Source organism: Mauremys mutica, chromosome 1 (genome assembly GCF_020497125.1).
Source record: "Mauremys mutica isolate MM-2020 ecotype Southern chromosome 1, ASM2049712v1, whole genome shotgun sequence".
In the NCBI taxonomy this organism is placed as follows: Eukaryota; Metazoa; Chordata; order Testudines; family Geoemydidae; genus Mauremys; species Mauremys mutica.
In genome coordinates, this window is record NC_059072.1 from 107,988,368 (window position 1) to 108,014,740 (window position 26,373).

A 26,373-nucleotide genomic window follows, 5' to 3' on the forward strand; every position below is an offset into this window, starting at 1 on the left:
GAATTGTATGGCCCTGAACCAAAATAGAGCTAATAGGTCTAATTCAGAGGTCGGCAACCTTTCAGCAGTGGTGTGCCGAGTCTTCATTTACACACTCTAATTTAAGACTTCATGTGCCGGTAATACATTTTAACATTTTTTAGAAGATCTCTCTATAAGTCTATAATATATAACCAAACTACTGCTATATGTAAAGTAAACAAGGTTTTCAGAATGTTTCAGAAGTTTTATTTAAAATTAAATTAAAATGCAGATCTTTTCAGTTTAGTGTGATCCCTGCCCTTGCTTTTCCTTGCTGAGTTTTAAAATGTCTGGCGCGTATTTGGATACTTCAAACTGCACACAGGCTTCTGAGTGATCAGTTGTTAACCGGCTGGAACCCCAGATCGGCAGCTGAGGAGAGTGGAGCTGGCGGCTGGTAGGGCTGAGCAGGGCTGGAAGCCTGGATCCTGTCTGGCAAGGGTCCTGCGCTGTAACTCCAACTGGAAGCAAGGTGAGTGGGGCTGCGATGGGGATCCTGGCTGGCAAGGGGCCAGCAGCCGGAACCACAGAGCAGCAACTCAGCTGCTCAGCCCACTGCTGCCGCTCTGCGGTTTAAGCTGCCGGCTCCTGCCAGCCGCGGTCTTAGCCCGCTGCCAGCCTGGGGTTACTTCACCCAGCAGTGGGAACCCCAGAGAGGTGGCAGGCTGAGTGGCTCAGCCCGCACTGCGTGCCATCAAAAATCAGCTCGCGTGCCACCTTTGGCACGTGTGCTGCAGGTTGCCGACCCCGGTCTAATTTAATAATAATAAAATACCAACTTTAGTAACCTTAAGACACAATGTTCAACTGTATTTAGTTATCTTACCAGAACATTCCGCATATTGAGGTTTCCACTGTTGAAAAACAGAAGGAATTTATGCAAAGCACAGTCCCAAATAATTTTTTTGAATAGTTCTTTTTCTGACCACAGCTGTCTTTATTCATCCTAGCTATTCATTAGATATGTCCAGGGAATTTCTTGGGACATCAGACAATTCCGGGTACCTTTACCCATACCTACATCCCATCTATGTCATTATTTCATTCCTAAATCTTTCAGTCTATTCAGGCAAGGCAAGCTCCAGGTCAAAAAGCTACTTTTATATCAGTATTTATCTAATTTGTCACTAACTCTGCCTCTCCCATTTCTCTTTCCTCCCCCAAACTCTGATTCCTTTACCTCTATCAAACATACTTAATAAATCTTAATTATTTAAGTGACATTGTCTTCCTCCTCTGGTGCTATTCCTGACATTTCTTCTTGTTGGTGTTTCCCACTCTATCCCTAACTGGATGATTCCCAAACCCATAATGAGCTTTCAAGAAAGCCACTAAACACCTCTATTGTGAACACTAGTGTGAATACATATTTAAATAAGTATGCTCCTCAGTTTCTTGTTTGGTGAACTTTCTTACAAACCAAAATTGGCTTGGATAAACATTTAAAAAAAGAAAATCAAAGTGGTCTTGAGCAACATCAAAGTGAATTTGATTTTATTAAATGAGTGTTTGTGAATACTTTTTTGCAACATTTTTCCTGCTTTATACTCCTCAATAAGGATACATACCTGATAATATTCAAAGTTGCTCTTTAAAGAGTCTGTAGAGTCCTGAAAAGGAAAAAAACCTTTTTAAAAATACATATATATATCTGGCCGATCTGGTCTTATTTGTGAATATTCTTTCTAGAATTCTCCATGTCTGGGTAGTCTTTACAATATGCATATTCCCATTTCTCCTATTAACTGGAGGCAGACTAGATATCTGGATGTAAGCCAGGCTTAAGACAACCCCCCAAAAAAGAATTATCCAGAACTATAGTTTCCAAAACTGTAAAATACTAACTATGTAAAAGTTAACAAATCAACTCAAGCCATTTGCAATAGAGCCAAGGAAAGAAATATAAGTATTTCCTTGGAGGAAATGGTCCTCCATTTCAAGTTACTCAGAAAATGAGTAATGGCCAGGAAACTCTGGATACAATACAATGCTCCAAGGGAAGGCCAGACTGTCAGATACAGAAGGTTCAAGAAAGCACATTCACTTGCATGATCAAATTTTCAATTCTCTGTTTTTCTTGTGTCCAACAGTCTTTAAAGTGAGATGTAGAAAGCACTTGTAAAGTGTAGTAAGCCCAGGGGTGAAAGTAACTTAAAGGACTTACCGGTACGCCAGAGTCCTGAGACGGGGGCATGGCCTCAACCGGAAGAGGCGGGGTCTTTAAATACCTAGGTCCTTTAAATCACCCCTGGAGCTACCAGCTGCAGAGGCGGTTGGAAGCCCCAGGGCTCAGGGGCGATTTAAAGGACCCGGGGCTCCAACAGCAGGGCTTGGGTGGCTATTTAAAGGGTCCGAGGCTCCGGCTGCTGCAGAGAACCCCGGGCCCTTTGAATCACCACCGGAGCCCTGCTGCCGCTACCCCGGGCCTCTGGCAGCTAGGGAGGCTTTTACTGTCAGTCCCTAGGATTAAACTGCAGGAGGTTAGACTTTTTCAATGAAGAGTGTCCTAGAATATAGCATTTATTCCCTTTTTGGCTCCAGAAAAGTTTGGATTTAAAGGCTTTCAGGGCACAGTGAAAGCCATATTGTTTTAGTCATTCATTTGTATAATTATGAAAGTTTAAGTATGTTGAAGGTGTTTTGTATAGTGGAGCTTCCTCTACTACATGATGCAGGCATGTACAGATGCTTAGGGTTTTTTAAATTGAGTACGTTGATCATAAACTATAGCACTAAACATCAAATGAATGTATAAATAAATAATTACAATAAGGTAATTGCATTGCATTAGCTTACTTGTTGGTTTGATGATGACTGTAATGATTCTTGTACGGAAACAATTTTCTTTATGCCCACAAACTGTATATAGTTCTGACATTCAGAGCAGGGAGGTTTCGTGCAATAAAGAACATCGTTCTCTTCTATTTTTTTTCTGGATCTGAAAAAAAAAGTAGCAGCATTTATTCTCTGCAAAAGTAAAACAAGAGATCATGGTGAGGTGTCCCTCAAATAAATCCTAGGACTTTCCCTAAAGAACCTTATTTATTGTTAGTTCTCTCTGTCCCAGATTTCCCATCTCACTTTACTTCTGCCTTTGAGCTTCTCATCATTAGTCATATACATTTTCACTTATTATTTACAACAGTAAAGTATTTATGTCTTAACTGAAACCATTCCAGTCTCGTTGAAGTACTCTGTCTTTTCTCTACAGAGAAAATGGCCATAAATTGGCTGCTAAGCCAGTTATAACTACCATCTTTCCCTCAACAGCTGGATGTATAGTCTTCTTGTACTCTCAGTGTGCTCTCAGCTGTGAATCAAGAGTAATTCCACTGAAAATGGAGCTGGAGCAATGTAGTCTAGTGGAAGGGAAGCCAGGAAATTTGGATTAGTCCTGGTCCTAACACTGCTTCCCTTTGTGGTCTTGGGTAAGTCACATAACCTCTATGTGTACTAGTTTCCATATCTGTAAAATGAGGATAATATCTGCCTTCTTCACAGGAATGTTATGGATTAATTAATTAATGCCCCAACATAATTTTGAAGTTATATGCTAAGTATTATTAATGGTAATTACAATATTCAGTGTAAAACAGACGTGAGTTCGCAATCAGGCTCATACTGCAGTACTGGGAATATTGTTATTTAATTTTGGCATATTTTAAAGGAATGTGAAAATTAAATGACAGTGAATATTTTCAGCCTGGCCAGGGAATGCTGTAGGTTGGAGAGGAAAGAGCAGTCTGCTGGACTCAGGGGTACTAGCTAGAAGGAAGGTTTACTCTTGTGCAGTAATTGTGGCTCTTCAAGATGTGTGTCCCTATGTGTGTTTCACTTCAGGTGCATATGCACCTTTCAAGCCCTTGATCGAAGATTTTCTGTAATTAGTGTCCGCTCAGACCATGCATACTATACAACCTCATGCCACACTCAGAGGGTACAGAAGGCTGCACAGGTGAACTACCCTCATTTCCTTCTCTATCCCAACATGCAACAAGAACAGTCCAAAGCAGAGGGGAAGGAGGGCAGGTAGTGGAGCACCCATAGGGGGACACCTTGAAGAACCACAGTTACCGCACAAGGTGAGTAGCCTTTTCTTTTTCTTTGAGTAGTGTCCCTATGGGTGCGACTCCTGAGCAGTATTCTCACAGGAAGCTTCAGAATCAAGTCCAACACTGAAGACAACACAGCACAACCAAGTTCTGCATCAAATCTGATGGTGTGGACCAAGGCGTAGTGTTTAGAAAAGATGTGTGCTGAAACCCACGTAGCAGCTCTGCACATCTGAGGCACTTGGATGTTTTTGAGTCACACTGTGGAAGTTGCTTGTGATCTGGTAGAGTATGCTGTAATCCTTTGAGGAGGCAAAACACCAGCTGCACTATAAAAAGCAGTAATACACCCCGAGATCCATCTCAACAGTCTCTGTGAAGAGAGTGTAGATTCTTTTGATCCTTCCACAATGGAGACAAAGTGTCTCAGTGATTTCCAAAACTGCATGGTCCTATCCAGATAAAAGGTCAATGCTTGTCTAACATATGCCTGTCTAACATACGAAGGGAAGTCTCCCTCTGAGATTTATGTGGTTTAGGAAAAAATACCAGTAGATTAATAGACTGATTAAGATGGAAATCCAACAGCACCTTAGGTAAAAACTTTGGGTGTGGTTGCAGGTAGACTTTGTCCTTGAAAAATACTGTAAATGGGTCAAGGCTCCAATTTCTCCAGCTGACAAGATAGCTACTAGAAAGGCCATCTTCATAGATAAGTGAAGCAAGGAGTAGGTTGCCATAGGTTCAAACAGAGGTCTCATAAGGAATCTAAGTACCAGGCTGAGATCCCAAGTCAGAATATAGATTCCCCAGACCACTAATAAATCTTAAGGACAGAGCCGGGGTCAGCAACCTTTCAGAAGTGGTGTGCTGAGTCTTCATTTATTCACTCTAATTTAAGGTTTCGCGTGCCAGTAATACATTTTAACATTTTTAGAAGGTCTCTTTCTATAAGTCTATAATATATAACTAAACTAGTGTTGTATGTAAAGTAAATAAGGTTTTTAAAATGTTTAAGAAGCTTCATTTAAAATTAAAATGCAGAGCCCTCGGACTGGTGGCCAGGACCCAGGTAGTGAGTGTGCCACTGAAAATCAGCTTGTATGCCGCCTTCGGCACATGTGCCATAGGTTGCCTACCCCTGGGATAGAGGATGTGCAAAAACAGAATACCCCACTAGTGGGGAACGAAAAGCTGATACTGCATCAAGGAGAATCTTAATGGAACTAACTGATAAACCTGTTTTGCTTTTTTTTAAGTTGAGCAGATAATTCAAGATGGCTGAGAGCAGAGACAATTCAGACACAAGGCAGTGAGGGTGACACCAGTGATTGAAGCTCTTCCATTCTGAAGATAAATAATTCAAATTGACTCCCTTCTACTGTTTAATAATACTTGTTGTACTCCTATTGAGCAGATGGATTCTAATCCCATGAGCCATCTAGGAGCCATGATTGGAGACGGAGGACCCCTAGGCTGGGGTGAAGCACATGACCCGCTTCCTGGGAGAGGAGATGAGGGACAGTTGAAAGCTTGAACGGTGGTTGGACACACAGGTGAAGCAGATAAGGATACCAAACTTGTCTGAGCCAGGTCAGTACGACGAGGATAACTCTGGCTTTGTCCTGCCTTATCTTCCTCCTCACTTTTAGAATTAGTCGTGTTGGAGGAAATGTGTAGAACAGGCCGTTTGTCCAAGGAAGGAAAAAGGCATCTCCCAAAGAGAGGGGAACTTCCTGTTGCTGTATGTGGCCAATAGGTCCATCTGTGGAAGTCCCCACCTCTGGAATATCCCATGAAGGATCTGAGAGTCCAACTCTCATTTGTAGTACTGGGAGAAGCATCTGTTGAGCATATTGACTGTGACATTCTGGACTCCAGGAAAGTAAACAGCTGAGATCTGAATCTGACGGGTTATACACCAGTTCCATAACTTTATAGCTTCGGCACACGGGGAGGGGGAATCTTTCAGCTCTATTTGTTGATATAGAACATATAAGCTACATAGTCCATCATGATAAGTCTTTGATTTGCCTTTGATGAGGGGTAGGCATTGAAGGCAGGCATTTCTGACTGCACTGAGTCCCAACAAGTTGATATGGAGACCAGTTTCCTGAGGTGACCATGTGCCCTGAGTTGTGAGTATGTTGAGGTGTACTCCTCACCCTAACAGTGAGGCATCCATTCGCACAGTTATTGTTGGAGCTGGGACGCTCATGCAGACACTGCGTTGATCTTTCCACTAATCCAGGGAGTTCTTCACCTTGAGAAAAACTGTAACCAGTTTGTCCAAGCTGTTACTGGCTGAGTAATAGGTCCTCCTGAACCAGTCCTTGATAGCAGCAAAGACATAGGCCTGGTCTACACTACACAGTTAGGTTGATGTAAGGCAGCTTACTTCAATCTAATTATGTCAGTGTACACACTGCAGCTTTGCTCCCACCTATGTAGGGGCTTGTCTACACTACCGCGCAGGATCGATCTGAGATACGCAACTTCAGCTACGTGAATAGCATAGCTGAAGTCGACATACTTAGATCTACTTACTGCGGTGTCTTCACTCCAGTAAGTCGATAGCTGATGTTCTCCCATCGACTCCACTTGAGCTTCTCGTTCTGGTGGAGTACCGGAGTCCATGAGAAAGCGCTCAGCAGTCGATTTATCGCATCTATAGAAGACACGATAAATCAACCCCCCCGCCCCGGATCGATCACTGCCTACCAATCTGCCGGGTAGTGTAGACAAGCTCTAAGTGCCCTACTACACCAACATAATAACTCCATCTCCAAAAGAGGTGTGGTTATGTCGGTGTAGTTAGGGCGGCACAGTGTCTGTGTAGACAGCAGGAGCTGTGAAACTGACAAGAAAACTGGGCAGCTAGAGCCCAGCTGCCCTCTGCTCTCCTGGAGAGCTGGGCAGCTAGACCTCACTCCCAGCTGGGAGTCAGGCCAAGAAGCCCAGGTGACTGGAGAAGCTGGGAGCAGACAGAGGAAGAAGCTGGGGCAGCTGGACCCTGCTCCCTGGGGGCAAAAAGCTCCAGATAGTTTCTCCCTTGCTCCTGACAAGGAATGTGGAGGTGAGAACCCCAGGGAAGCTTCCCGCCTCCTCCCAGTGGAGAACGGGGAGGTGAGAAGCTCCGGGCGGCTTCCCTCACTCCCAGGGGGGAACAGGGAGGCAAGAGGAGGCAACCCACCGGGAGCTCCTGGCAGAGAGCTGCCAGTTGAGCTGAGACACTTGGGTCTCATCTCCCCACACTGCCCCTCTTAGGTCAGTGGAAGTGCTGCTGGTGAGGACACACACCACCAACCCAAGGAGGATAGTGTGGACATGCACCACTGCAGTAATTACTTCGGTGGTTGTATGTCAACTTACGTTTCTAGTGTAGACATGCCCATAATCTTGCATGTTTGATCATGAAGGTGCAAGCTGCCATATGACCCAGGAGCTGCTAACAGTTCCTTATGGTAGTATGGGGACTACCTTGAATTGTCCCAACTGGATTCAACAAGGTTATGAATCTGTCTGTGGAAAGGGAGGCTCTGGCTGCCAAAGAATCCAAATATGCCCCTATGAATTGTGTACTCTGTGCAGGGACTAACTTGGACTTCTTTAGGTATAGCTAGAGACCCAACTCTTGGAAGAGGGAATAGAGCTGCGTGGGTGGAAGTTAGTATTGCTTTGTAAGATCAGCCCTTGAGTAGCCAGTTGTCAAGATACAAGAAGACTAAAGTTGCTTCTCAATGAAGGTAAGCAGTCACTACCACTAAAATCTTTGAGAACACTTTTGGGGCCAAAGAGAGGCCAAAGGGAAGAACTCTATATTGAAAAGGATCCGGGCCCATGGTGCAGCAGAGATATGTCCTGTGTGCGGGATGTATTGCTATATGAAAATAAGCCTCCTGTAGGTTGAGGGCTGAAAACCAATCTCCTGTTTCTAGAGAAGGGATTGTAGCTGCCAGAGTCACCATCTGGAACTTCTGAGATTTTACAAATTTGTTCAGTTGTCTTAGATCTACGGTTGCTCTTCCCCCTCCATCCTTCTTTGGCACAAGAAAATACTTTGAGTAAAACTCTTTCCTCCTGTGAGGGGATGGGACCAGTTCTATTGCTTCTAATCAAAAGAGGGAGTGTACTTCTTCACTCGGTATACTCTTGTGGGAGGAGTCCCTGAAGAGGGAGGGGGAAGGGGAGATGGGCGAGACCTATAGTGGTAGCCCGATGTTATAACCTCTCTGACTCACTTGTTTGTTGTAATATGCTGCCAAGGCTATTGGAAATGGGAAAGGCGGTCTCCAAAAGTGAGAAGGTGGGCAAAAGGTTGCAGCTTGCAAACTAGAGGTGTGGGAGGAGTAGAGCCCTCAACTGAACTGTCATAATTGCTGTTTCAATGATGATAGGGTACTAGCTGAAGGAGGTTGGGAAGCTCTTTTTTGCTGAAATCTGTCTTTTTCTTGTGGGTTTGGTAGTTATATGAAAACCAGAGAACTGAGCAGGGCACAATCTCTGGGCAGTTTGAGGCCTGCTAAATCTCCCCTTGTTTGGAGGGGTGTATATACCCAGAGATCTCAACATGGGCCTAGAGTCCTTCAGCATGTGCAAAGACTCATCTGTAGTTCCTGAGAAAAGTTTCTGACCATCAAATGGGAGGTCTTCAACCATATTCTGAGCCTCTCTCAGGAATACTGAAAACTGGAGCCATGATGCCCTGTGCATGACAACTCCTGTGGAGATGGATCTAGCGGCAGTGTCTGTGGCATCCAAGAATGGTTGGAGAGAGGTTCTGAGTAATAACTGACACTCCTTAATGACGGCCTGGAAATGTTCTCTATGCTCCTGTGGAAGATGTTCAATGAAGGATGTGAACTTGTTATTCGTGTAGTCATACTTGGCTATGATTGCCTGATAACTTGTGATCCAAAATTGGAGGGTTGCGGATCATTACGCCTTCTGTCCAAAAAGGTTTAACCTTGTCATGGCCCTTGTCATGAGGAGTAGATCTGGAATAATGCTGTCTACTCTGCTCACTTACAGTATCCACCATCAGGAAATAAGGTTGGGATAGGAAAATTAAAATTCTGAGTCCCTGGGGGGAAGATAATATTTCTTATCCCACCCATTTACAAGTTGATGATTTGGTGGTGGGAGTTTGCTACACAGTCTTTGCTGGATGCAGGAGTGCTTCATTAATGGGTAGCACAACCCGAGTGGGTGTTGCCGACTGCAAAATGTCCAGAAGCTTGTAATGTGAGTCTTTAACCTCCTCAAGAGATGTCTGGAGAGTGTCAGCCATCCCCTTCACAAGGTCTTGGAACTGACAAAAATCATTGGCTATCGATGGTGTGCAGACATTAGTGCCTCATCTGGAGATGCATACAAAACAGAGGCTTAAGGAACCTCTCATTCTGCCCTAACTTCCTATTCTTCAAAGGTCTCCTTATGCTGGGGATTTGGTGCTGGAGACTATGTGACCCTAGTTTCCTGGTGCAGTGGAGCTGGAGATCTGGCAAATTGTAGCTAATATGCTGCCCAAGGATCCCAGTATGGCCACTGGGGAGGCCGATACCAGAGAGTGGGTGATACCCAAGACTGAGCCCACCATCCCTAATGTCAAAGCATGGGTTCCTTTAGTGATGTGAAGTGGAACCCTACACTGATAAGAGGGCGAATGACTAAACGTCTCTTTCATCCTCCTCATTGTCCTCCAAAGGCGAGGGCAGAAGAAAAGGGTGGAGAATCCTGCAGTACCAGGAAGCACCAGTAATCCAGAGATTGGGGTCTCAGTACCAAGAGTTGTTTGGTACCCATAAGCAATGGGGACACCGACTCATCAAACACTTGCAAATCCCTGGAGTAATGGCATTCCTGTGGTACTGAGTAGGTTAGCACTGATGCAGCAGTTGACTAGGGCAGTATCAGTGGTTTGGAACCCACAGGTGTCAGGGCTGAAGATAAGTGCTTCGATGTTGTCAGTACCAATGTGGAAAGGCACCATTGGTAAGTCTGAAATAGATGGTCCCAATCTGGAGGCAGATGGTAGCGGGGTCCTGCCAGTGCCATGTTTCTCCAAAGTGCTCCACAATCTGGTACCCGAAGAAGTTTTTAGCCTCCATGGGACCAAGTCAAGAGGCTGATGCCTCTGACACTGTAAACCTAGCAGGAGATTGGGACTTCTTGAGAGCTGCTCCTTGTGGTGAGAGACTGAGTGCCTCTTCTTCAGACCCTTCAATGAGTCCTCTGAGCTCCTCCCCTTCTTAGACAAGACCTTAGCCGAAGTCAAGGAGCACTGGATCTGTCTGGAGATAAATGTATGGGGAGGGAGTCTCCTGAGCTGACTTGGAAGCAGGTCAAAGGGAGTGCTCCATCATCAGCAGCTTCAGTTTGATCTCCTAATTCTTCCGAGCTCTAGATTTTAGAACCAGGCAAAAGTTACACTTTGGGGAAATGGCAGTTCTGGGTGCCAAATTTCAGAAAAGATGTGGACAAATTGTAGAAAGTCCAGAGAAGAACAACAAAAATGATTAAAAGTCTAGAAAACATGACCTATGAAGGAAGATTGAAAAAATTGGGTTTGTTTAGTCTGAAGAAGAGAAGACCGAGAGGGGACATATTAACAGTTTACAAGTACCTAAAAGGCTGTTGCAAGGAGGAGGGAGAAAAATTGTTCTCCTTAACCTCTGAGGATAGGACAAGAAGAAATGGGCTTAAATTGCAGCAAGAGCAGTTTAGGTTGGACATGAGGAAAAACTTCCTATTAGGGTGGTTAAGGGCTGGAATAAATTGCCTAGGAAGGTTGTGGAATCTCCATCATGGGAGATTTTTAAAAGCAGGTTAGACAAACAGGTGTCAAGGATCGTCTAGATAATACTTAGTCCTGCAATGAGTGCAGGGGACTGGACTAGATGACCTCCTGAGGTCCCCTTCTAGTCCTACAATTCTATGTCTAGGTGTTGGAATCTCCTAAGCAACAGATACCTGTACAGGGGCTGTCGCTGATCTTGATAGCCTCCCGATGAGAAAGGCAGTGTTTGAAACCTGGGGAGCCAAGCATGCCCAGTCATGCCAAATAAGCTCCCCAGAAAAAGTGTGGGAGAAAAAAGGAGGAGAGGAAAAATGGAAACCTCTCATAACTATCTAACTACTTCTATACTAGCAGTACCTAATACTAATTAGAAACACTAAACTACTAAATAACTACAAAACACACTGAGGCACACATGAGGCAGACACGCTATAGCTCCTTCTCAGGCCAAGGTGGTAGAGAAGGAACTGAAGGTGGTTCACCCACGCAGCCCTATAGCATGGCATGAGGTTGTATAGAGTGTACACATGGGCTGAACGGCCACTGCTAATAGAAAATCTCCTATCAAGGGCAGGAGTGGCACATGCACACCTGAAGTGGAACACCTATAGGGAAACTACTCAAAGAAGTGTCTGTTTTGAAGGGCAGGAAAGTTCTGTAATTCTAGTGTATCTGAACCTCAGCTAGTCTTAATCTGCTTCAAACACAGCTGTTTGCCTATTGCTAAGGCAGTGGCAATGCCAGCCAAAGCATCTTCTCTCCTTCTTCTCCAGTACCACAGTTAAGTGCCTGCACAAGGAACAGTGCTGTTTGCTTGTTGCTAGGCAATGGAAGTAGAACATTTTCTTCCCAAAATGGCCAGTCTCTGCTATCAACAAAGTAGATAGTAGCAGTGCTGCCCTCATCAGCTCCTCACATATACAGATGTAAATAACTCACCAGCCACTACCGTTGCCACCAGAATCCTCAAGGCAACCCACCTCCCACTACTGTTGCTGTCCTAAGGATCAGCTGATGCTGCCAGGTAAATCTTTCAAAAGGTGCTTGGAGCTTCATGTTGTGGGGAGGAAGTAGGCATGTTGGGTAACTATTCCTGAAGAGTGGAATAGTGAGGTGTTATGGTGAAAAATTTGTGAAAACCCTTTGTTAAAAAATTTGATAGCATATTACTGTGCTCAGAGATGTAGAATATTAGTAGTCGTGGGGGAGATAAATTACTGGGCAGACACCAGGTGAGGTGGTGAAAGGTGAATGCTGAATGCAATTTATATCATGGGTCCACAATTAATCACATGGATATTACAACTGCATTGATAAATAGTATCATAAGGAATTTATGTAAAACCACTGAATTATTTTTAAACAAACAAACAAACAAACAAATAAATAAATAAATAAATAATAACAACAACAACCTGAATAGTAGAGCATTTGCTTCAGCATGGATAAGGACTGGTCCTTTTGCTGTTCCTGACTCTTTTTTGATGTTTCTACCTGCACAAGGCAGGTTTGCAAATATTGCACCAATAGGGTATCCATTATAACCTGCCCCAAACTAAGAAAAAAAATTAGTAGAACCTAACAGAGCTGTAAGATAACAAGAATGACTAAGAAAAATAAGACACATATCACTGTAGTTTAAATAAAGATAAATACAAATACATTAAATTGCCTCTTTTTTTTTTAAAGACGCACACAATTTTCATGTTTGAGAAAACTTTGCAATATACAATAGTTACATCACTTTTACTTCTCAGGGATTTTTCTACTCAAATACTCAGTCACTACCTACTATCGAGACCAATTATTTCTTACATATATACATCAGTCTGAGAGCCCTATAATGAATGTAATATACACTATTTTGTATATTTTAATAAACTGTTTCCCAAATTGTTTTGAGGCAATTTTTCCAATTTACCAGACTAAAATATCTCAACTGCACCAGCAAATAACCTTCTCACACTCACTATCCCATTCAAAACCACTAACTACTATGCATACTTTTTTCCTGCATCCAGTGACCTCAAAATTCCTCCACCATCATAATATCTTTCCCTTCCTACCTTAATAATATAATTAGGGCTAGCTTCTTTGCTGGGCCATGGTGAATCACTTGTCTGGATTTCAATGATAAAATGTTATCATTATTGTTACTGCGTTTATAGTTAAGTGATTAGGAGCTAGCCTTCTGAGGGAAAGGAGGCTGGAAGTGAAATCCAGAATATCGGAGGAGGGAGGTGCCAGGAACTGTTAGCTGCAATTACACAAAAAGAAGGTATGTTTCTTTAAATGAACAGTATGTGGTATTCTAGAAACTGTAGGTGTTTTAATAAGTATTTTTAAGTTTTCAAAGAGGTGAGAAAGGTACAAGGCCGGATTCTGATTCAGTTATCTTGATATAAAATGAAGTCTAGTGTAACTAAGATTAGATTAAAATCTCATCACCAAGGCCCAATGATAGGGTATGCATTATCACTGTGTTACAGAAGTGATTGAGAGTGCAGCCAAAAAGCCTGGGGCTCCTATGAGGTATTGTACCGTATACACTTTACTAAGGGCTAATACTGAATGCATTATCTACTTGTAAGGTAGATACATTAATGCAGCAATGACCAGCCAGGTAACAGTGGCAAAAACTGGAAGTACCAATACTAGTATACTTATTAGCTAATGCACTGGAGAGAGTGAACATTAAAGGAAGTGCATGAAACATTTGCCATACTTACAAAATATCCATTCTGACTGTATAATATGCAACCAACACCTCGATCTGGATCATCTTTTATAAGAAAAAGAGCATTTTATATCACTTTAGTGGTAAGACTTAAATATTATATTGTGTTTTAAGGTGTCACGCTTTAGAATATTGAAACAGAATGTATAAGTAGATTGATCTGTCTAAACTACCACTAGTACAGAGCATACACTATATTAATACATTATCTAGATAGCAACATATACACCGTTATTATGGAAAGGCATTATTATAATCAGATACAAAGAAAAGCATATTTCATCACAACACAACAACCCAATGTAAAGTTTTTCCTTGATTAGTAATCTCAAAATATAAACACAAAACAAAACCCTGAAAATGGAACATAAAACGTTTTATGTACACATTAATTGGGTATGGTGAGGACTCCAAATGCAAGGCAACTTACATACATAGTTTTACCATAAACAGATACTTTTCCTGGTAAACTACAAATGCAAAAGAAGAAGGAGCAAGTATAAGTACTTTACCAAAAAATGTGCCAGTTGATAAATATAGTAACTGATCATTTTCATCTGACATTATCACAAGAAAATATTCAGAGGCCAAACTCATGAAAATAAAAAATATCTAAATATAAACATTCACACATTCACACAATCCAGGGAGTCAGAATTATGGATGCTGTGTTGTGATGAAATATGTACTTCTTTGTACTTGATACAAAACTTTTGTTTATGTTTACTAGCTAGACATTGTAAGATTTACTTATCATTTCCTTGCTTTTAATTGCTTAGGTTTTATAAATGATTTTAGATAAGGACATGGTTGTCACTTACTAATCTTCATTGTTTTTAAACAAAGCTTTTTGGGTTTCAAAATAACTTGTTGCAATTTCACTTGAACTGATTTGAGTTTAAGTCTATTTTCACTCAAATGTAGTACTGGATATGATTTCAATAAACATATCTACTTATTTAAATGAAAAAAATATTTATTTAGATCCTGGGTGAGGAAAGCCTACCAATTCCTGTGTTATCAACATGAGTGATGAAATATTTGGCTTAGCTCTAGCTAAATTTATTAGTAAAAAATACCTGGTTTTCATATTTGTTTGCTATTTTTTCCTATATTTTCAGTATACTTACCGGATCTTGCTGCTAAAAGATAACAAAGCTGCAATGCATGTGTGTGCATTTTTTCCACATCGATCTTTTCTTTTTTTTCAAATTCTCCATGGGGACAATGTAGTAAACAATCAAGGCAACACAATGCATTCTTCATCTGCTCTGCACATATCCTTACATGGCCTTGCATATTAAGCAATGAACTATTTTTTTCCAGGTCTTTAGGGACAGCCTCAGCATAATGGGAACTGCATTCTGTGCACTTGTATATTTTGATTCTAGATGAAATCTTAAATACAGAGTCTGCGATTGGTAGAAAAACACTGCTACTTATATGACTTCTGAGAAACATTTGGTCAACTTGCTTGAGATCTTCCTCAACTGCTGAATCTTCCCCTTTTAGTTCTGGAGACATTGGCCAGTAATAGACTGAAGAAACTGATCCTAAAGATTTACAATACAATTCAATCAGACAGGCTCATTAATGCCTACATTTCTTGATAACAATGGTGGGCCTAATTCTCTGTTGCAGTGCAGCCACTATGTGCAACACTGTTGGTGCATTCTAATGTCAAAAAACTAATGTAGCTGGCCACAGAGAATATCCCCACCCCAGTACAGAGGGCTCCTTGGATGCTGTAGAATCACTGTAACAGCTACTATCACACCCCTCATGCCTGAGGCCAGTAGAGAGAGCATGGTTGAGAAAGGAGCCAGGGCCAGGTTAGCCCTACACCCTGCTGTTCTAACTTTTGCTAGGGGCTGGCCTGGTGCCCAGCCAGCCCAGCAGTGGGAGGGCATAAAAGCAAGCTTTGAACCACCATCTGGAGCTGTAGCATGTGGTCCTTCGGGCAGGGGAGGCTCTATGTATTTTGCCGCCCCAAGCACGGCAGTCAGGCGGCTTTCGGCAGCGCGCCTGCGGACGGTCCGCTGGTAACGTGGATTCGGCAGCATGCCTGCGGGAGGTCCGCCGGTCCCAAGCCTTCGGCGCAGGGCCGGCTTTAGGAAGTGCGGGGCCCAATTCGAACATTTTCGGCGGGGCCCCGGCAGAGATGACTAAAAAAAAAAACCATGTAAAAAAAAGCCTTTCATTTCTTAGCAATCGGTTCCCTGTAAAAAGTTCTGCTTTAAGGGATGTGCCACAGTATGTATTTTTTGTACCAATAGGGTTACCATACGTCCGTATTTTTAAAAATTCCTCCCAGATGGCGATTTAAGAACCAAAAAGCTGGACATGTCTGGGAAAATACGGATGTACGTTAACCCTACCTAAAGTTATTTTTTTAAAAGATGGGCCTGAACTAGAAATGAGCTCCGTTTCACATGTGTGGGTCCCTGCCACTCCCTGGGGGTGTGCTAGGGTGACCAGATGTCCCGATTTTATACGGACAGTCCCGATTTGGGGGTCTTTTTCTTATATAGGATCCTACAACCCCCCACCCCTGTTCCAATTTTTCACACTTGCTGTCTGGTCACCCTAGGGTGTGCACATGTGTGGGTCCCAGCTGTTCTCTGCCCCTCTCATTGAAGCAGGTGTGCAGGGTTACTGCCCTGGGAACTGCAGGGCACCAGTGGACATGGGGCTGGCTGGAGGCAGGGCAGGGGCTGGCTGGAGATAGGGTCTGGCTGAAAGCAGGGCAAGGGGTGTGGGGCTGGCTGGAGACAGGGGGATGTGGGGTGGTTGGCTGGCTTCAGGCAGGGCCGCAGGAGGGTGCGGCAAGGGTTGGCAGGCCTGGAGACAGAGGAGTGCGGGACTGGCTGGCTTCAGGCAGGGGCGTGTGGCAGGGGTTGTCTGGAGACAGGGCAGGGGGTGCGGGGCTGGTGCGGGCAGGGGCTGGGTGCGGGCAGGGGCTGGGTGCAGGCAGGGGCTGGGTGCAGGCAGGGGGTGTGGGTACAGGGGGTACAGCCCACCCTGTACGGTAAGTGCCTCCTCCTCCTCCCTCCGGGGTAGTAGCAGCAGCAGCCCGGGCTCGGGGGCTATTTAAAGGGCCCAGGGTTCCCCTGCTTCCACCTTTAAATAGCCATGGGAGCCCTGGGGAAGCGGCAGGGCTCGGGGGGCTATTTAAAGGACTGGGGCAGCAGAGGCAGCTGGAGCACCCCGCTACCCCAGGACTCTGGGGCTTATTAAAGGGCCTGGGGCTCCCCTGCTTCTACCACCTTAAATAGCCACGGGAGCCCTGGGGAAGTGGCGGGATTCCAGGGGCTATTTAAAGGGCCGGGCAGTAGAAGCAAGGGGAGCCCCAGACTTTTTAAATAGCCCCCAGGGCTCCAGCAGTGGGGCTCTGGTGGCAATTTAAAGGGCCTGAGGCTCCAGTCCCTGCTGGGAGCCCCAGGCCCTTTAAATTGCCCCCTGGGGAAGCTGGGCTACCCTGGTACAGCGCACTGGCAGGGCTTGGGTGCGGGGCCCTCTTAGGCGCGGGGCCCGATTCGGGGGAATTGGTTGAATTGGCCTAAAGCCGGCCCTGCTGGCGTACCCGCCACCGAATTGCCGCAGAAGCCGCGGGACCAGTGGACCTCCCGCAGGCATGCCGCCGAAGGCAGCCTGACTGTTGCCCTCATGGTGACCATCAGGCTGCCCCCTGCGGCCTGCCACCCCAGGCACGCGCTTGCCGCGCTGGTGCCTGGAGCCGCCCCTGCCTTCTGGACAGGGGAGCCAAAAACTGAGAGTTATATATTTTTGGACCTGCTTCATAAGTAGATCCTGACACAAGTTCACATTACATGACATGAGAACTACAATTTATGACCCTAGCCTGCAAATTCTTCCCAGGCAAGTAGTTTCATTGATTTCAAAGGGACTACTTACATGAATAAAGGACTACTTGTGAGAGTCAGGATTTGCAGGAATGAGCTCCATAAGATAACATGATTTTTTCAAACCTGATATTCAGTATGGGCTTATTTCTGACCTCCTTACTCAAAAAAACCTCCCATTGACTTAAATGGGTTAGTCAGTTTATTATTTACCTTGAATGAGAAATGTAGTACAGGTGGAACAGGGTTTCCTGGACAAGTACACAGTGCAGTTATTCAAAGAACAGGGAACCTTCAGCATAACATGTTGCACAGCATGTAGGTTTTCTCTGGAGCAGCTCATTGCTACCACTTTGTGTATTTTGTCTGACTCACACACAACAATCCCAGTTTTATTGAACTGAAAGAAAACAATGTGACTTACTATTTGTTTGCAAATTTTATTTTACAAACACCTATGTTTTAAAAAGCAGCTTCAATGTATTACAGATTTGGCTACACTGTACGTAAGTACATTGATTCTTCAATCCTAATAACCTTTGGCTCTTAATTTGTCTTTCTGCTTTATCAGTCCTATGAATATTTATTTACTTGTTAATTATTAATTCACTATCTTTATATGCGTATGCTGTTTCTGAATGGACACAATCAGTCTCCCTTTGAAGTCACTGATGAAACTCCAAGTGACTTCAAGCAAGCAAGATCAACCCATAGTTTTCTAAAACACCCTCAAGTGAAATTTTTGAGCAAAAAGGAAGCGTGACTTTGTGAGGGCTCTAAATCATTTCTATCAGGTTCTTTTGTCAGCATTACATTAGCTGTAATGGATCCAGTAAGGCAGAGAGACATCAGTGCTACTGATTAGATTGCAAGCTTTTTGGATGAGAAACTATATCCCTGTATAATGGTATGTGTATACAGTGCCCAGCACAATAAGGACCTAGTCCTTCTGGGTGGCTTTGGATTCAAATAATAGATAATATTATCTGACAAAGTTTTCTTATGAAGTTAGTGTATAAATTAAGCTCAACCAAATTCACTCTTAAAGATAAAATTCTAGTCTTCTCTGTGGAGGCAGTAACTGGAATAATCTACCCGAGGGGGTTTCACATGTTATTCAATTATCTTAAAGAACAGTAGCATACTAGTTAATCTGGCCCATTATGCACAGGAAGGATGGAAAGTGATCAATAATAATAATATTTAACACATAAAATGTTTTACATTTTAAAATCGCTGTACTGTACAGTATGAATTAATCTCCACAGCCCTCCTGGGAAGTAGGCAAGTGAGCATTACTATCCCCATTTAACAGATAGGAAAACTAAAACAGAAGTCTTGTATACACTAGCCTTTTTCCAGAAATCTCCCACCACCATACTACCTACCAGCAAGTATGCTAAGAATTATGGTATATTGATATGCTATAGTGGCTGTGAATGATCACATCTCAGCTGTTATCTAATCAGGGAACTGAGCTCTTTATGTAACTGTTCATCTCCTTACTGACTGAAAACTAAACGGTATTGATTACTGTTGGCACCTATTAATTGACATTATCCGTGATTTTAAGGGTTCATCCCCTTTTATTGGAAAGAAACACCTCTTTGCAGTGACATCTCATTGCATACCTTGTCAGATGGGCTAACACACATTGGAGAATTCTCCATATGAAGGGCTAGAAACATACACATGTCTTTTTTATTTCCTAAACGTGTGGCAATCTTGTAACCTACATAGTTTCAAAGAAAGAAAAAGACATATTCAATAGACATATTCAAAAAGAGCCCCAATCCATCTTGTTAAAAACCCTGTCAACTGTTGTAATGCAGGTAATTTACAGAGCATCTATCATGGAAAAAAAAACCAAAAAAACACTTTGGGTGAAAACTTGGCAGCACTGAAGTAAATGGGGCTAAGATTTAACCCTTGGGCACCTTCTAACTATAAGGACAGTTAAGCTCTGGAACAGGCTTCTGTGATGCTGGCAGACCAGGTGCCAGCTCTTGCCAAGGCCTCTAGACATCACTGAACACTGACAAATGCATAGCTGGAAACCAGTCTGGCTCACCTGTGCGTTAGTATTTTTACAACAGATGCTAAGCTTATAAGAATGTGTTTAGCGGAATGCTTGTGAATTGCTGCGTGCAGTAATCTCACTTGTAGTATCTGTATCCCTTGTTATAAGGTAATATGGAAGTGTTTGCTTTGTACTATGAAAGTGTTTGCTATGAAACTGACACACACACACCCCTCACCCCCCACACAGGAGAGAAGAATTACCAAGTGTGAAATACTAGTTTATCATAAGAGGTATCATTTCCTCCCCAACAAAATAAGGCCTGTAGGCACCAGACAAACCACTGTGGAACACCAGTGGACGAATCAACTTTGTTGATTGCTTCCCCCACATCCATGAAGTGGATACTTGCACAAACCCTCCTCCCATCACAGTTTGAATGCTGGGGGAAGGGAATAAAAGTCCCTGTTAAGGATAAATTGTTATCACTATGCTGCTTGGAATTTGGAGAGGGCAACAATTCTAATAAACAAGGGATTCCCCCAGTTGCTTAGGCTGGGTTAGTCCTAAAGGACATATTGAGCTTGCGCATGACAGCAGCTACTATTATCTTTTGAAACCTAAGACAGTAACTCATTTGTGTATGTATGTTTACCTGCTTTAACCTTATAGACCAGCATTTCTCAAACTGGGGTCTGCGGACCCCTGGGCAGTCCCTGAGGTACCCCAGGAGGTCGACAGGCCCCGCTGATCAACTCCTTCCCCTCCCTCCCTCAACTCCTCCCCCTCCCTCCCAGCGCCTCCTGCATGCTAAAAGTCTAAGGTGCAGCTGGGCTAAGGCAGGCTTCCTACCTGTCCCAGCTACACACTGCTCCTGAAAGCAGCCATCATGTCCCTGGGGTGGAAGAGGAGGAGGGGGTCTCCATGGACTGCTCCCACGCCAAGCACCGAGTCTGCAGCTCCCATTGGCCAGGAACTATGGCCAATGGGAGCTGCGGGGGCAGTGCCTGCTGGCAGGGTCAGCACGCGGAGACCCCCTTGGCCCCCCGCCTAGGAACTGCTGCCAGACAGATGTGCAGGTCGGTCGCTGTTGGGGCCACTCGAGGTAAGCGCTGCCTGCCCAGAGTCTGCACCGTGCACCCACTCCCATACCCAAACTCCCTCCCAGATCCTGCACCCCCTCCCACACCCAAACTCCCTCCCAGATCCCGCACCCCCTCCCACACCCAAACTCCCTCCCAGATCCCGCACTCCCTCCCACACCCAAACTCCCTCCCAGAGCCCACAACCCCCGCACCCAAACTCCCTCTCAGAGCCCAGAGCCCACACCCAAACTCCCTCCCAGAGCCCTCACCCCCTCCTGCACCCAAACTCCCTCCCAGAGCCTGCACCTCACATCTCCTCTATGACGTTATCTGATTAAAATATGACCATGTACAAAGGTTGTCAAGCAAGTTGTCTATGGAAAGGTTATGATTTGCTGAACATGATTATGCTATTCGTATGCATGTATCATTTTTTGTATTTAAAGTTACAAGTATTGGCTCTCTACCTGGATTTCAAATATGTTTGCTCCTGTGGCAATGCCCACAAGGTATTTACCCTGCACATCTTGAAGTGATTATTCAAGTTAAGTGGCCCATCAAAAGAACACTTAGCTCACAATGGAAGGCGCCTATTTACTCTTAGTAGAATTTCCTGCTATGACTAAGCGAAATCATGCATGGACATGTGACTTACTCGTGTGACTCCAAATTCCATTTTTTACCTGTAATTTTCCACTAGCTGTCCTAAGGGCTTTGTTTGAAACAATGGATTTCCCTCCACATGGCAGAAGCTATAAAAGGTGCTGGAAACATCTCATTTTTGCCTCTTTCCTGCTCAAACCTCTGGACAATGGACTTGTACTAATGGGAGCATTCTAAGCAAGGGACTGAGGTCCTTCCAATGCTTTGGAAGCAATCAGAGACTTAACAAACCCACAGTTTATTCCATCATTGCTACACGCCTGAACCAAGGACTTTGCAATTGTTGTATGTATTTGATTCCTTTAACCAATTTTAACTCTCATCTTTCTTTCTTTCTTTCTTTCTTTCTTTCTTTCTTTCTTTCTTTCTTTCTTTTCATAAATAAAACTTTAGATTTGAGATACTAAAGGACTGGCAACAGCATGATTATTGGGTAATATCTGAGTGATATAGTGACTTGGGTGTGTGGCTGGTCTTTTGGGATCAGAAGAACACTTTGTTTGATGAAACTGGTTTTAAAGAACCACTCATCTTTAAGTCTAGTGTCTGGATGTTGAACCCAGGACTGGAATGCATAAGGAAACTGCTTTTCTGACTTCTTGTTAGCCAGTGTGGTGAAACAGACGTTTATTTGTGTTGCTGGTTTGGTATATCTTATGGGAGAATAACCACCAATTTTGGGATGTAGCTGCCCTATTTCTCAGCAGTTTGTCCTGAATTTGGTATTCTCAGTTGTGATCCCCGAAGACATGCTGACACCCTCCCATATCCAAACGCCCACCCAGAATCCGCCCCCCTGCACCCAAACTCCCTCCCAGAGCCCGCACCTTGCACCCGCCCTGCACCCAAGCTCCCTCCCAGAGCCCGCACCCAACCTCCTGCCTGCCCCAGCCTGATGAAAGTGAGTGGGAGTGGGGGAGAGCCAGCAACGGAGGGAGGGGGTATGGAGTGAGCATGGGGCAGGGCCTCAGAGAAGGGGGAAGGGCAAAGACTGACTGGGGAAAGGGCTTGGGGGGTCCCCCAAAATGTGTACCTCAAAATTGGGGTCTTCGGGTTGCTAAAGTTTGAGAACTGCTGTTGTAGATAACTCTCTAATTTCTTTTTGTAGTTAATAAATCTTTAGTTAGTTTATTACAGGATTAGCTACAAGCCTTGCCTTTGGTGAGAGATCTAGGTGCTACTGACCTGGGGTAAGTGACTGGTCCATTGGAACTGAGAGTAACCTGAATTTTGTTGTGCTTTTTGGTATATGGGACCATCTATCACAAAAGTCAGGCTTGCCTGGGTGGAAAGATAGACCAGAGTGCCCAAGGAGACTGTCTGTGACTCCATGTTATCATAGAATCATAGAACCACAGAGTTAGAAGGGACCACAAGGGTCATCTAGTCCAGTGGCTCTCAACCTTTCCAAACTACTGTACCCCTTTCAGGAGTTTGATTTGTCTTGCATACCCCAAGTTTCACCTCACTTAAAAACTACTTCCCTTACAAAATCAAACATAAAAATACAAAGGTGTCACACCTCACTATTACTGAAAAATTGCTTACTTTCTTATTTTTACCATATAATTATAAAATTAATTTGAATAAACAAATCATTGTCTGTATGAAATTTTACTTTGTGCTGACTTCGCTAGTCCTTTTTATGTAGCCTGTTGTAAAACTAGACAAATATCTAGATGAGTTGATGTGCCCTCTGGAAGACCTCTGCATACCCTAGGGGTACATGTATCCTTGGTTGAGAACCACTGATCTAGTCTAACCATGTTAGGGCTATTATAGTGCTTGTGGAGTTCACACTTGTTACTTGGTTTGTGAAATCTAAGTATAGACCATACAACCAATTTGAGGATTGTAGCCCTGCTTCTTGACAGTCTGCCCTTAGGTTGGCACCCATGTTCATGAGCCACTCCGAGTAGCCTGACGATTTCTAAGGAAGGTTATGTAATCCACCACTGGAGGTTTTTAAGGCCTTGGCTACACTGGCGCTTTACAGCGCTGCAACTTTCTCACTCAGGGGTGTGAAAAAACACCCCCCTGAGCGCAGCAAGTTCCAGCGCTGTAAAGCACCAGTGTAAACAGTGCCCCAGCGCTGGGAGTGCGACTCCCAGTGCTGTAAGCTAATCCCCACGGGGAGGTGAAGTACCTCCCAGCGCTGGCGTCGCGACTACACTGGCACTTCAAAGCGCTGCCACGGGAGCGCTCCCGCGGCAGTGCTGTACAGCTGCAAGTGTAGCCATACACTTAAGAATAGGTTGGACAAACTCCTTTCAGGGATGATCTAGGTTTATTTGGGCCTGCCTCAGAACAGGGAGTGGGACTTGCTGACCTTTCCAGGTTTTTTGTTTTGTTTTGGAGTTTTTTGGTTTTACACAGCTGTATGCAAAAAACAAACACACAGCCCTTAGCTTTCTTCACTACTCACCAACCAGCCTACACATTGGATGAGGCAGGGGTCTTACAGAAAAAATAATGGGCCAGATCCTCAACTGATGTTAATTGGCATAGCTCCATTGCCTTCAAGGATCTGTCCCAGGACATCATTGCATATGTTAAGACTGAATCATACAACATATGCACAAAAGGAAAGAGTTAAGGTCATGACAACCTCAGCTTTGGTATTTGCTGAATTCTGAGTACTTCACATTACACCCTTTATATTATTTGTAACAATTTTTCTATGGAATTTCTTATATTTACTAAAACATCAATAAATCCATTATGTGGAACAATTTGCTAGACATAGAATGCTCTGTTCTGCACAAGATTGATACTCACTCCACTGCATCAGTTTTACCCATTTAACTTTATAGACCAGAATATAGTTACACTGGATAAGACCAATAGTAATGGAGCAGGGAATCAGGTCCAAGATGTGCAGCCTTGCCTCTGCTGATGCCCAGTCACAACACTGCTGAAGTCTTTCAGATGACTTCAACAAATGTTGGATTGGGCCTTAAGTAAGTGCAATTCTGAGTACTGAGGTACACACGCCAGAGATAATAAAGGATTTTAGAAAAATAATTATTAGTGATTTAATGTTGTTCACACTGAAGCAAGTAGTTGAAAATTATTTTCTATTCCACCCACTTTTTCCTTTAAATTACACTGGAAATTGATTCTTACAAATATTCCACATCTTTCATCAAACTTATCAATGGTACCTACCACTTTGTTCTTTAACTGCATAGTTCTCAGGCCTGGTGGACTATCTTTTGTTTACCATATTTTACCTATTGTAAGACCCCATATTGTATACATTGCTTTATAAATAGTAAGGCACCAGTCTTCTACTAAGAACCATGTAGTCCTGTGACCTGTGGGTCCCTTCCAATGATGTTGTACATCCCTACTATTATTTCCTCTACAGCCACCATCCACAAGTGGGCAGAAAGAAGTTGTTGTGATCCTGATCTATGATTGGAGCCTCTAGGTGCTACCACAATACAGACAAGCAATAAATAAATAATAATAGACCTGGGCTGCCACAAATTTCCTGCATGTCCATAAGCAGCTTGGATCTGCACATCAGATCTACCAGGAAGAGCCCAATTGTCAAATGTGTAAATATTTTTAACTGGGTACCAGTTTCTTCTATTAGTCACCTCAAAATGTAAGACAAAAGAAATACAAACCCCGTTCCATGTCTGACTGTAAAGAGTCTCTTCCTTTGGAAAATATTTAAGAATTTCTTCTTTCCTTCCTCTTTCTTTCATCTGATATCACTGTGGTAAAGAAAGATTATATCATTACATCCAGAATCAAAATCATACATATATGAAAAAATATAATTTCATTGTGCTTACAAATGTGTTTTAAAACCGTATAATAAATCCTTTTCCTCCATATGAATGAAAGGTACATGAACAGGAAATTTGCACCCTCATACTGTTTGCCAGCAAAGTAAACCTTCATAAAAATAAAGAGACGTGAGCCCTTCTTTGTAATTAGATTAATTCAAACATACTATCTAGTTATTTGTAGAACAATAACATTAATATTTCAACTTCTCACAGAGTACTAGAGACACATTCAGTAAATATTGCACCGTCATTTTGGTGTGTCCTCTCCATTTTCTTCTGTTATTAAGTCCAGTTTCTACTTTTCTTTTAAGGAATTGTTTATTATTGGTGACTGAAAGAAACTTTTCTTTGTGTATTCTAAACACTTAAATAAAAAGCCATTTAATATCACAGAGTAAATTTATGCTTTTCTTACCTGTTTCTCTATTACCAAGAGCATTTGCTTCACAGAGATTTAAAAGGCTTTTAAAGAGCAGAAGTGAAACTAAAAAGCTACTTTCAGTTCGTCTGTCCTGATCACAAGCTATTTCCTGTTAATGTTGTAATAGCTCAATCCTGTTTCATATTGCTGTGTGTACTATTTAAAATACACAGTGTTTATTAAACAAGATTAATTCTCTGAAATAATGGAAATTGACCAGACTAATGCAGGGTATGAAGATAAGCTCCAAAAATGCCCTTTGATATGATGAACCAGAGGGTGCTTTATTTTGTACTTTTCCCATCTCTAGCAAAAAAATTATGTCTCCCCTTTTAAATGTTAATTTGCAAGTGAATAGCTCCTTGCTTCTGATTATGGAGCGATGTACTGGAGGGCCGGGGCAGCGAGTTGTACGGGCCCGTGGTGCCCAGGCTTCAGCAAATTCAGGACCCGGGGGACCCGGCTCCACCAATGTTCAGGGCCAGGTCTGTCCCTCTGCCCTGCCTGCCACCCCGCCCGCCTCTCCAGGGCATCCCTCACTGCCCTGGGCAGTGGGCGGCTGCCCCCTGAAGCTCCTTGCTGCGCTGCCATGCCGGCCGCTGCCACAGCCGGCTACAAGGAAGCATCACAGGGGGCAGGCTGAGGCGGTGGCTGCTGCGCCTGCAGAGGAAGGTGGGGAGGAGGCGCATGGCAGCCTTCCCCCTCCCCCCCAAGCAGGTGACTCCTGGCTGGACCTCCTGAGCAACAGCCTGGGGTGAGGGGCTGGCTTGGGTGAGTGTCATGCCAGGGGGCCAGGGGGACCCCCCCCCCTCTCCTGGAGCTCGCTGCTGCCAGTGGGGAGAGGGCTGGGGGGAGTCCTTCTCACTGGCCCCAGCACCAGGGCAGTGTGCAAGTAGAATGAATTATATT

The 26,373-nt window shown here is 43.8% G+C and overlaps 1 protein-coding gene across 1 annotated transcript; it reads right to left on the reverse strand.

Moving 5' to 3' along the window:
• Positions 1-771: 771 nt before the first annotated feature.
• LOC123361910 (cytidine and dCMP deaminase domain-containing protein 1-like) lies at positions 772-25,521 on the reverse strand. The gene is made up of 10 exons (XM_045002122.1): positions 25,459-25,521; positions 24,876-24,965; positions 19,104-19,204; positions 17,686-17,872; positions 14,740-15,162; positions 13,602-13,654; positions 12,288-12,427; positions 2,818-2,959; positions 1,590-1,631; positions 772-875 (listed from the first exon to the last, which is right to left on the reverse strand). Exons 2-10 carry the CDS (start codon positions 24,883-24,885, stop codon positions 825-827), a joined length of 1,149 nt encoding a protein of 382 aa, XP_044858057.1. The 5' UTR covers positions 24,886-24,965; positions 25,459-25,521; the 3' UTR covers positions 772-824.
• Between the last annotated feature and the right edge of the window lie 852 nt (positions 25,522-26,373).